The sequence below is a fragment of the Typopeltis vanoorti genome, chromosome 2 (assembly GCF_054136105.1).
Source record: "Typopeltis vanoorti isolate ZY-2024b chromosome 2, IOZ_Tvanoo_1.0, whole genome shotgun sequence".
Taxonomy (NCBI): domain Eukaryota; kingdom Metazoa; phylum Arthropoda; class Arachnida; order Uropygi; family Thelyphonidae; genus Typopeltis; species Typopeltis vanoorti.
Genome location: NC_143550.1, coordinates 45,052,955 through 45,066,059, shown reverse-complemented (window position 1 = coordinate 45,066,059; position 13,105 = coordinate 45,052,955). Strand labels below are relative to the sequence as shown.

General features: G+C 32.3%; 1 protein-coding gene across 1 annotated transcript in view; it reads left to right on the top strand.

The window, feature by feature from the left end:
- LOC150108978 (receptor-type guanylate cyclase Gyc76C-like) overlaps positions 1-13,105 on the top strand; it is a 276,890-nt gene that overhangs the window by 210,072 nt on the left and 53,713 nt on the right. Inside the window, exons 8-11 of the mRNA XM_090401394.1 lie at positions 2,451-2,550; positions 3,985-4,063; positions 7,959-8,061; positions 9,654-9,812. Of these exons, the coding sequence (XP_090257520.1) occupies positions 2,451-2,550; positions 3,985-4,063; positions 7,959-8,061; positions 9,654-9,812 (441 nt within the window). The remainder of the gene's footprint in view (positions 1-2,450; positions 2,551-3,984; positions 4,064-7,958; positions 8,062-9,653; positions 9,813-13,105) is intronic.

Here is a 13,105-nt window from a genome sequence, read left to right as displayed (position 1 = left end):
ATCATCTGCAATGAAATCAATTTGAATATTCAAATTTCTCACACGTAATTAGCATATATGCGGTCTTATATGTGAAAAACAGTTTTGTTTATAATTTTTATTTCAAAGCATTGGAGATTGATTATTTAGATTTTTTACGCCAAATTTAATATCCATTACTGAGAGAAAAAGTAACCGAGCTTTTAGAGAAATTGTTAGCAATCCAGTAATGCTGATAATTAGCGATCCTAGACAGAGACCGCCATTTTTATTTTATTTTTCTACTGCCTGGATTTAAAATTTTCTTCTCACATATCATCTGTTAACCAGCAAACGTAACCAATAATGTGACAACCACAGAAAAACTAAGATGCTTATGCATCTTGGCCTTTAGTTTATACGAACAATCTATTGCACTTTTCTATTGAGAATAAATTCGTACAGTATTATCACCGAGGAAAATTAACAGACAGAGGAGTGTGGGAAAAATATTAAAAAGCAACTAATGTATTTTTACGACATTTGATGGAAATAGAGTATCAAACATTTCCAGACTCTATTACTGCTTTTTATGCAGAAAAAACACTATGTTTACAAACTTAAAAGTTCTGCGATATGTACGAGTATATACAATTTTCTTAGAACAGTTTGAAAATGTTCGTTTCATCCCATCTATAATAAGACTGCGGATAGAATGAACTGTATTAAGATTTCTAGGCGCTCTGTGAGATTTGCTGTGTATGCTTGAAATTAATTTCAATAGAGTGAATTATGTTTGGCCTTACTTTTAGAATGTATATTCTCAGTGTCCCGCATTCTAAACTTAGAAAAAACGACTTTTTTTTTTTTTTTTTGATGGGGAGATAATTCATTTCTCAGGAATTTCACAGGCTGGCTTATTTTTATATTAGACAACGTAGGATTTAGGATACTAGAATATGGATCTAGTATCTCTAAAGAAAAGTTTCTATAATAGGTTTATATTTTTTGCCAGTTGAAATACCTGTCTCGGTGGAATGGACATTGTCTGGATGTTTAGAGGGAAAAGACCACCCGTACAGATCCAGTTATGAAAAAAAAAAAAAAATTCGACTACTAATATTCTGAAAGATTACTCTCTCTCAGAGATGCACTATTAATAGGCAAGATGGTAGAAATTACTACAGACTAAAAGTTGTGTGTCTGATTCAATTTGATTATCTTTAATTTATTCAACTTTTTCAACTAAATAATCTTAAATGAGATCATAATTCCTCGTTTGAAAATTCACCGATACTTGTAAGGTTTTTGGATTCTTTAGAACGACCAATCAATTTTGTACTAGAAAAAACGACAGATGTAGACTTAGGAAAGTGGAAATCAATTTAGTTGCCCTAATAGGAACTGGATATGCATGGGAGAGAAAATATCTGGCCCTAAACAGAAATATATCCTCTTTTGCAAAGGAAAAAGCGAATGAAGAAGGCCGATTCACGGGATTGCTTTTGATCTTTTAAAGTCGGAAATTAACTCAACCGATTACGTAACTTTTAGCAGAAGCCCCAAAAATGTTATGAACTTACGGTGCTTTTCGAGAATCAAAAACATCTTATGCAAAAGTAGATATTATCTTATACAACATCGTAAAGAGTAGGTCATCCTTGGTGATTTCAGTATAGAGTTGGAGGAAACTCCTTTCATCTAATATAAAAAAAACTATATGTAGGAGAAACACTTCCAAATTAAGGAACTTCAGAAATAGAAAATGGGAAATCAAATGCCAGTTCTTTTAGTGCTATACACAATTTTTCTTCACGCATACGTTATTCTCTCCAAAAAATAAATTCAAGGCATCTCGATTCTCTTTCTTTCCATCTTTCATGTTACAGGCATTTGATTTATAACCTCTGTGATGCCATTTCACAGGGGGTTATGAGCAGCATTGGTTATGAGGGGGTTATGAGCAGCGACACATTGGCTCATATGACTTCGCCATTACTCAAGAGAGAGCGTTAACATATAATAGATGGAAAATTAACTGTGACACTTGGCAAGAGGAGCATAAGGAAAGAACTGAACCGCTGGTGGAGTATCAAAAACTGTTCAGTGAGTAATTTATCTCAACAGTACCGAGCACCTGGCCAGCTTGTAGGTAGGTAACGAAGTCATTTGCTTTGCTTCTAGGAAGAAAGAATTCGCTTTCAATTAACAAAGACAAGAATGCTATGAAGCAACATCGGTCTGCTCAACTAAGACAGTAATAAGCAGAGCCAAGACAGCATAAGTTTGAATTGAGTGTTAGTAACACTTTACTCCTGTTTATTTACAACTATGATGTGATGTGTCTATTTTCATTTACTATTCCTATATTTAATTACTTTGTGTGCATGCATATCGTAATAATATTAAGTTTTATATTATCGAGATGATGTGTATGTAATTAGTATCACCGTATAGTTATTTTAATTGCTACATTGCTAATGTCTAAACAGGTATTTCAGTCAATACATACAATTGAATGGATAGGAAAAAATCCTCCTCCGGACGAACCTCCTTGTGGCTATGATGGAAGCGGATGCATAGCACCTCCAGGTTAGTATAATAGTGTTGAAGTCGGCGTAGATCATAATATTAAATGGAATTTGATATGTTTATGTTTAGTCAAACTGGTTTCTTTAAACATCCGTGTCACTAAGTGCTAGATATTAACTGCACTAGGAACTTAGAAGAAAGTCTGTTCTGATAAATTAACACAACTGATTTTTCCCCCTTATAAAAAATACATTATTACATTTCTGATGCAATATTTCTATCTTATATTACATAGAAAAGAAATATTCCCATGCCGGTTGGCTTTGCTGAAATCAGATCGTATGGGAAAAAAAAACTGTTTGTTCGGACATAATCTCTTGATTGGTATTATGGAAATATTTCATCGATTCTTAATCTATTTTCGTGTTTATTCAAATCAATATTTTTCAATCAATATTATATATCTCTGCCGTTTCCTGATTTTTGTTTCTCTCCTTTGTACTGTAATTTAGTTTCTCTTAATTGGTTTCCCATCAAATTCCTGTAATAAGAATATGATCCTCTACAGTAGAGTAGACAATTCATGTGATTTAATGGTTATTCTATCTTATGCTTACTCTTATGCTTAGCTATTTATAGAGTGAAACGTAAACTATAAATGAGAGGGAAGTTCCACGCAAAAACTACGTGATCACTTAGAAAGTAAGAATTCCTATTTATTTTTATGATAAAATAACAGGTAACACATTACTATCGAATTTATAATGCATAAATATAATGTCGAAATTATTGATCTGAATGCTAATTTATCGATGATAATAACATAATATTAAAACGAACAAGACTCGCACATTCGGTACACCTGTTTGCCATGACCCATTCTCGGAAATACTTCCAGTTCTTCTTAAGGACATCAATGGCTGAGGCAATTAATAAACAAAATCGTTCAGCATCAGAACTGTTGTGAGAACAATTACTCCCACAGTAGCAGTTAAACACTAATTAAATAGTTTTTATTGTATTAATTTTATACTTTTGATTTTCTACAGTCGCATATTCAGCTAAATTTAAACTATGTCCTGCTGCTGCATTTTTGTTTTATTATATCCTCCACTGTGAGTCCATTATGTTAGCATTAAGCTGTGGCTTACATCACACGATTAGTTTTAGGCTTCGCATAATTAGCAGTGCAAACGCTTAACTAAATATTGTTGACTGGGTCAGCAACAGTAATATTTGTAGTTTATCAAAGATAGGACAACAATATTAAAATTAATATAGAAGGATCTGTACTCTCTTAGAAGAAAGATATAAATAAATTTTATAATAATAATAATAATAAATAAAAGTAACATTTATAAAATGGATAACCGAATAACTTATTTTATAAGACGTTGTGAAAGCACATTAACATGCAAAATAGTTTAAAATAAAATCTTAAATTTCATTCAGACATTTTTATTCCTTACAAAATAATTTCCTTTATTTCTTTAGACAAAAAACGAGAAATTGCTGGAGCAGTATTGGGAAGTCTTCTGATCTGTGCCGTTGTAATCGCTGCTATAACTTATAGGTAAGTTGAAATAATTTCATCATTAAACCGGTATAAAGATGTTAAAATGTATTTTAAATATACTTAAAATTGTTTAGTTTAATATAAATAACGTTTGGCGTGGTATAGAGTTTAATTTCGTATAACATTATACGAAATTAAACAAAAAGAATATTTAAATTGTTTACAATATCTTAAATTAAGCAGTTTTACACGGTTCTTATTTTATGTTTATCGCTTGCTTTTGACATCAAGTCAGAGCAGCCTACCTGCTATCAGTATTGTGGACAAGCTTCGCGTGTCAGAGTTCAGAAGAGTCTGTAACATTCCTGATCTCATGATCGTAACCACAATTACGGATCGGTAGTCTCAGCAACCGGAGCAATAATGGATGTTGGCGAAAGTCGTAAAAGTTTAGCAAGAGTGTAAGAAGAGTTCGAACTAATCGATGTGTTAACACAACAGGAATTCTCATAGCATATATATATATATATATTTTTTTTTTTTTTGAAATGACCGTTAATCACGATTTATGTTGTTTGTGTTATTTTATGATCGTTTTGTATGTATGTGTGTGAGTCTTTAAAAGATATAAAATAAATCACGAACTATAAGGAAGAACTGTGAGAAACTATGATTACAGCAGTCAATTGTTTGAATTATTACAAAATTACCTTCTTTCAGGAGAATTAACAAATATGCACCCAAACTACACACACATTATACAAACACAGTTATTTAGGAATTCTCCGCGTAACATACAAATGCCGTTGGCTATACACGCAAATTATCGGTCCACGTTGCCCAAATCATCATAGCTAAACACACGTAATGTGACTCCGGCGGACCGAGATTTATTGACCTTTCCAGATCTCGGTATATGCTTTAATGTCAATATTCTTTCGTGGACGTTTCTCTTTTATTTTCCTGTTATTTGAGCTTACTTTAATATTCTTCATTCAAGTTACTTTTTTCATCAATTTCGACTGTTGCTTCGATAAGATAATAAATATTACAGAACAATGTCTGAGTCCATATTCTTATCTCCCAGACAGGTATTATCCATTTTTAGTTTCTTTTAATCATAGAACCAATAAAAAGAGAAGAATAATGCAGTAGACGGTTTTCCTTTCACTGCATTATTCTTTTTTGATATTTGTCAAAAGGGCTTTTGACAAATATCACAAAGAAATCGAAAAATGGATGTGAAATTTTCACTCGCTGAAGAATCTGTTGATAACGATCCAATTGTGTAAGGAAAAGGTAGAAATAATTTTACCAGACAAGAAAGAGCACTCTGATTTTGTGTGGCAATGTGGGTCTTCTCAAGATACAAGAGAAGATGGTGATATAAGATGTTAGCAGCTAGAAATAAGCAGGACTGTGTCTTAATGGCATTGAGAATGGTACCAATAACAGTTATTTTTAAATTAATTTATAATTAATTAGTTCAGGACACTGATTATAAAATATCTTGAAGTTCAAAATATTTGTACACTGTAAAGTTTAATGTTTGTTCCGATTTTTTATTCAGGAATTAGATATCAGCTGCAAGTATACGATTTGCCTCCACCCCTAGCCTTCTCTTGCATTTCAACTAGTGTCAGTTTCTTGCAAATTTCATTTATATTGGAGTGTATCTTCTCGTTCATAACAGACTACAGTCATTAGAGGCTCAAGGGATTTTTCGGTTTTTGATATTGAAAGCGTTGAACAAATAGCAAGCATTTTCTCTCAGCTGTATAACCAATTAGTTTGCTTCCGTTATGCTGATGGTTCTTAATCGTATTGTTTTGTACATTTTATATATACTATAAATAATATTTAATTTATATTTTAATTGTTTTATGAGATAGTGATTTTATACTTACATGAATGTTTAACCATCTTTAAACCCGCCGCTTGGCTTCTCTCTCTCTCACACACACACATTTCAGAATTGTTACGATAAATTAACATTTGGATTTCATGTATCGTAAGTTGTTAAGGGTTTCAACTCCAATATGACAAGGCTTACACAGATAATCATTAGCATCTCGGAGCTGAAATAAGCAATCAGGAAAATTGTTTAAAACATTTAGTGGGCAAATCGTGATTAGTTATCAGTCAAAATACTGACTTATCAACTGCAGAATTCTAATGAAACTTGCATCAATTTAGTAGAAGCTTATGTGATTGAAACAAATTCATAGATTTACTGCTTAAGGCAATAATTATTGTTTTAATGATTTTACTTGCTGTGAGTTCATTACCATGGCTTTTATTTTTAGTTCATTTTAATAGCTTATACGTTAATTACACGACCAAATACAAGATGTAAGGTCCCTAATGGACGGACGTGACAGATTAATCTCTAAAAATAACCATCTGCTGCTATAATAATAAAGATGTAGTGTACTTTATTCTCTAGTACTTTAAGTAGCAGTCGTATTAATGTCAAGTGACATTTTTTATCCTGCTAATTTTACAAGATTAGCTGGTGAAGTTGTCAAGTGCAGGGATAGCTTTCAACCAGAAATGTCAAATCAAGTGAAAACAATTTTAAAATAAGATACTGAAATTTTTTTTTTCCTGACAGTTGTGTCTGTTACACGACACTGTCATGTTTATTTTTGATTCCCATATTTAATTGGCAATGTGCTAAGGAAACAAAAAAAAAAGCTTTTATAATAATTAATAAACATGCTAACTTAAAAGAAATTATCTTCAGGTATAATTTTCAGAAATAACGTATTTGACGCATTGTTTGTTTCTTAATTATATTAAGAAGAACACAATGATTGAAAAATTCTAATTAAAGCTTTCATTATTGGATTAGGAGCTCTAGAATATTCTAATAAACAACACTGAGCTTATATAATGAAATGGAGTCATCAAGATATTTTTGTTTTCATGTTTCTTTTTCTTTTCCATATTTTTCTTTTCCAAATCATAATAAACTGCTACCGTAGAAAACTAATGAAATGATCTTTTGCATCTTTCAAAACGCATGTCGTAAGTTGCACAAATTATGAGTGCTTCTTAGAAAGGAAAATTAAATGGAATGAATCCTGTAAATCTTCCAGGTGAAAATTCCTTCCTGACTCCGTTGGTGTTTGGAACATGGATATGACGTTACTTCTCTCTCTCATGGCTCTCATAACATTTGATTAGCACCAGTCCATGACCGGATATTTCTAGGATACTGTTTGTTGCTTATAATAACTCTATATTATTTTGCAATTTCCTTATGATTAATGTTTCTTCTTTATAATCAGAATTCCATGCCCTTTTGACTACTCTGTTATACAAGTGTGTGTGTGTGTGTTGTGGCGATTCGCTGTTGTCCAATATCCAATACAGTGATATTTCATTAATGCTTCTATTATTTTGCTCGCTTGTGTATACCAATGGAACTTTAAACTACTTGAGTGTTTATATAGGGATGTTTGCCTATTCCTCTACCTGCATTCTTAATGGCCTTGTGTTTGGTTGCACTTACAACTAATCAGAAGTATTAGTTTGTTCTGATTTTATGTCCGAATTCAGACATAAAAGCACGCTGAATATCTAGTCTGTTACAAGAGTTTATGAAACAGTGATGAGCATGAGAAAATTTCATTTTTTTGTATGTAGTTAATTATATTCCTTAAATAAATATGCATTTTATTTCTATTTCGTGTAGTTCTCTTTTCCGACTATGTTAGATGATAGCATTTCTCCTGTTTTGTGTTTAACTATTTCTTTAAATTTAAACCTATGAGAAGGAATTAGCTTATTCCAACAACTGCACTAATAACTGAAAACAGTATTTAAACAAAATAAAATCATACGATTTAATATTAATACATGTATACATATAGGTATTTACGTTTAGTAATTAACTGACTTTGTTTAATGAATTTTTGTCCTATATCTTCTAATATATTCGTTTTAGGAATTGGAAATACGAACAGGAAATTGCTGGTTTGTTATGGCAAATAACACAAGATGATATTCAGAGATATGGACCGGGAATAACTTCTTCATCCTCAAGTAAAGTAAGTAGCCAAAAGTCAATCAAAAAACAGATTTGCAAAGAACTTGCTAAGTGACTTCCTAACATTTAATTCATAGGACTATCATATTCACTTCGTGTGTGTGTGTGTGTGTGTGTGTGTGTGAGAGAGAGAGAGAGAGAGAGAGAGAGAGAGAGAGAGAGAGAGAGAGAGAGAGAATCTTATAGCACTAGTTTTACTAGTGCTATAGGATTCCTGCTTTGAAAATATAGTTCGCCCACCGTTTGTAGATCTCTCCTTGGCATTTTGCCAAGAATAGTCGATTCATGCTGAAGGGGAGAATGAAATGAAGGATGTACGAATTGCTCGCCAACATGCGAAATCACGTGCTTTCTTGTCTGTCGCTGTACTAGTACTAGCTTGATTTTTGTTGTCGCTTTTTTGCATTTTTTTTATTATTCATTTGTATGATGGATCCAGTACAGTTAACAAGTTCTGTTGTTAAACGTTTCAGTAGCTCTTACTAAAGAGTATTGAATAATGTGCTGACATTCAGCGAAAACGAATCGTCAGAAGGCCGTCTTCTTGTTCCCCTTTCTCAAGTCATAAAACGTGCAAGTGCAATTGCGGGCGTATCGGGGTCGACTGTTAAAAGAATTCGTAGGGAATCAAAAGGTGAAGGTAAGCCAAAATTTAAATCTCCTAAAAAAAGCGCAGAAAGGAAACCATCGAAACTTTGAATGATTTTGAAGTAGATGTTATAAGAAGTACTATTCACGAATTTTACTTGGTCGAGAAAAGAGTGCCAACTGTTCCGAAATTGATTCCTGTGCTTAAAGAAAAAATTAATTTTCTTTGGAAAAGAGAAACTTTAAGGAAAATACTTCATGAAATCGGATTTTGTTTTAAAAAGTCCCAGAATAAAAGGAAACTTATCATGGAGCAAAGTAACATTGTTTTATGTAGAACGCAGTATTTGAGAGCAATAAGACGTTTTAGGGAGGAGAAAAGACCGATTGTGTATCTAGATGAAACTTGGATTGATAATAATATAACTTATGGAAAATGTTGGCAGTCTGAAGATTAAAAGGATTTGACAATGGTATTTCCAACTTTTTTTGCATGGGTTTGTTAAAAGAGTCACAACAAGTCATAAATAATTAATCGGTTTAGGACATTAAAGTGTCTCAGTTCTCTCAACTGTAAGTTTAGAATGTCTAAGTTCATTTGAAAAAATTTCTGTTTTTCTGTATAATTATTTTTATTTTATGTAAAACTTTCTTAAAAATAAACTTAGTTAAATTTTTGTTTTATGCTATACCTTTTATAATTTTGTTAATACTCTACGTACGTTTTTCCAACTGTTATACAAGTTCGTAGCAATGTTCGTAAAAGAAAAGCTAAATTTCCCGACCTGTAATAATAAACAAACTCATCCCAGAAGATAGATTGATTCTCCTTTTTCTGACATGCGTAGAAGTGTCGAGGGATCTCTAATCGGTGGGCGAACTATATATATATTGCTGTTAGTTGGTATACCGTTACAAGATTAACTTTTTTGCTAATTCCAACAATAGCTTGTTGAAATAAATAACACTCGATATATTTTGAAGTATATTTTGATTTACGTGTAGACAAGTCTCGCCAGCGGAATGTCTCTTGAATCAAAAGTATTAGGACAGATATTTACCCAGACTGCGATGTATAAAGGAACTATTGTAGCTGTAAAAGAACTTCGCTTTTCTCGTAAAACCATAGATATTACCAGAGAAACAAAGAAGGAAATGAAGCATGTAAGTTTATTTTAATTTCAATATTAAATAAGTACGCTTTGATATTTTTCTTTCTTCATATTTTAAATGATAATGATAGCTCTGCATAGGAGACAGTAACATATGTTATAAGACTTGTTATGTATAATTTAACTTTTTTTAAGAAAAAAAATTGCACTTATCAAAACTGAAAGAACTCAACTAGGCCCATATCTTCGATATTGAAAGGCAGTCATCAGGTTCGGAACGTGGAGTAAGACTTTGGGGCTTTCTTTACAAAGACGTTTGAACTTACGGCTCAAACGATGGAGTAAGCCCATAAGACCAACTTCTGGTCCTTCTCTTTCATTCCATATGTCTCTGTACTTTGGAACAGGCTTTTTCATACAGATTTCTCTAACGAATAGTGCCCCCCCCCACACACACAAACACACTACAAGAATGCGTTATATGTTCTGAACCCTCGTGTATGACAGATATTAAAAATTAATTTTCCCCCTTCTCCCAACGCGCATACATCTTATGCTACCTCCAATTTATCACAAATTACATTTGCGAATCGATCATCTTTAACAGGCCGTAGTTTTTTTTATATTATTTCAAGTACTACAGTAACTTAAATCAGTTGTTTTGCATCTAATAATATGATTTTTATTTTATTTTATTTCTTTGGCTAGATGGGTGAAGCAAGAATGCTTTTCATAGCCCTTATCTGTAGAAGAAATTGTATGGACGTGGTTGAGCTATAAGCTCTGGTCTTGGCGGGGTAACAGCGATAGCCAAGTTTCAGTTAAAACTTCATTGGCTACACATTGCTATTCGTTACCATTAATCCATTCATGATTTTTATTGATTCGCTTTACCCGGAGTCAGGAAAACTGTCAAAGGTTGAAATGTGAAATCCGAGCTTAGCAGTGAGGGAAAATCTTTGCACTACGTTGGAAGGACAAAAAAGATGTTTTTCTGCTGTCTTCTCTGAACAATCCATCAGTGGAATCCGTGGAGAAGCATGGTTTCAAGAAAGACAAATCCATTGCAGATTCCGAAGACTCATCACGGGAAGTTGAAAACTCACACGATCTTTCCAAGAATTTTTGGATTTCGCAACCGTAACTCGAGGATAAGGTAGTTGGCCCTATGTCTCACTCCATATATTTGAACAAATTAAAATTCATAAAGAAGGCTACCTAATATCCTATAATTTTATAAAAAAACACTACCACATCGCCTTTATCAAAATTCTTAATAAAATTACCGAAACCATTACTAATCAAGTCCAGGTTTATGATTAAATAATGCAGACGACCTATTTTAAAAAAATATCAAATGTAACTTTATCCTCCCAAAAGAACAATATGATTAAAAAATGCAGACGACCTATTTTTAAAAAAATTTAAAAAATATCAAATGTAACTTTATCCTCCCAAAAGAACAATTTGGCTTTCGTAAGTTTCACAGCACCACTCAACATACTCAACAGATCCATAGACCTACAAGGGTGAGGCATATTATTATATTATGAATAATCATTAAAATATTAGGTGTCTCTATCTATTAATTTGTATTTCATTCACATTTTTATTGTAAGAGGAAACATAATTGAGATTATAATATTTTTAATAGTTTAATTGAAATTTAAAACAAAATAATCAAAATATTTCCCACAAAGTGAAACAGCAACCATCACAATTAAATTTAGGATTGAATTTCGCACTTCAATCTTATAACCATAGTATGATAAATTAAAATAAAACGCTTTGATAAGTGTACTGCATTATTGTAATCAATAAATATTCATTAACGTTTAATGGTTAATAAAATTCTATCTAACTTTCCAATAATATTCTGTTTCAATGAACAATTTATTCTAAAATCAGAAGGAAAACTTTAGAACGTTAATATTTTAATTAGTTTATATTTAAAGCAACACAGAATTGCCTTAAATGATAATAAAATTCATAATTAAAATATATTTATAATTCTCTTCATTCCATTTCAAGACAAATCCAGGAATCGCATTTGAAGGGAGTTGCATATGGTTTAAATACATTTATTTAAAACCCATAGGTGTTTTATAAGTGCATATATTATAAATGCTTTATCATTGCCACATTCTCGGAACAAGCCGTAATATTTATTATCATTCCTAAAAGTTAATTTCAAATGATATGCTTTGGGGAGGTAAAACACCCCGGATATTACCTTTCCGTAATAGATGCTTTTACATTAGAAAAAATGGTAGGGTGGAGGCGAAGTTCTACCTTGAAAGGAGAATGAACGAACTTTCAATGCCCTTTCCTTGTTTACGAACGTTCTGTGATATACTGCAACTCATCGCCATTTTATGGTCTGCCAGATATTATAGAAATATGAGAGTGAGTCACGGTGTGGTAATTTAAACTTAGGAAATGTTAATTTTTTTTAAATTTCCAAAATTGTTGTGAAATTGTAGGCCAGACACTGAATGTAGAAATTTGCTATTTATTTTCAGATTGTAAGCAATTACGATAAAAGCAAACATGAACTTTATTTCATGGTGGTTCAAAACACCTTGCGCACATGTGACATTTTCCCTTCGACTTTCTTATGAATATAAGAGCCTAAAAGCTCACAGTGTAGTGTCATAAAGTGCACCAAAGAAGGCACTTTTATTACTTTGTACTAGCTCATATATTTTGACTGTTAACTGTTAACTTTTATGGCGAGATGGATGACAATCCCTTGGATTTTTATCCCTTCATCGTTATAGAGTTGAGAAATGAAGAAAAGATTATCGAGCACCTGGCTCCCTCAATTTAGGGCCTTGTACCGATGAGCAGAACTGCCTTCGGACGCTTGTGTGTCCATCTGTCGTTCTCATCGTAGTTTGACTTTCGAATCAGCTGATTGGGGTAGAGAGCCTCCCTGGAGAAGTATGTAGAGGCAATCCGGAGAAGTAGTGTGGGTATATCTGGGATGTTTGCATCTCGATGAAGGAGAGCATTCCTGACAACATATATTTTGATTAATCAACTTTCTGTATTAATAATTGAGATAGACTTTCTCTAATATGGTTCAAATAATTTTTGTCAGCCGTACTTGTCTATTTTTCTTCCCATAGCAAGATAAAGCTAAAATTCTTATGTTTTATATATAAGCCTACATTTCTTTATTTCGATTTGAAAATTTATTTTAATTGGATTGTAGGAGTGGAGATGGTGTGTATGATTTAGTGTATAAATTTTAATCTTCATTTTGTGATGTTTGTAAATCGATAAATTTTGGGTTTCGCATTTGGCAGTATTCTACTGTGTTTTTTCAGTTTCAATTTAAAT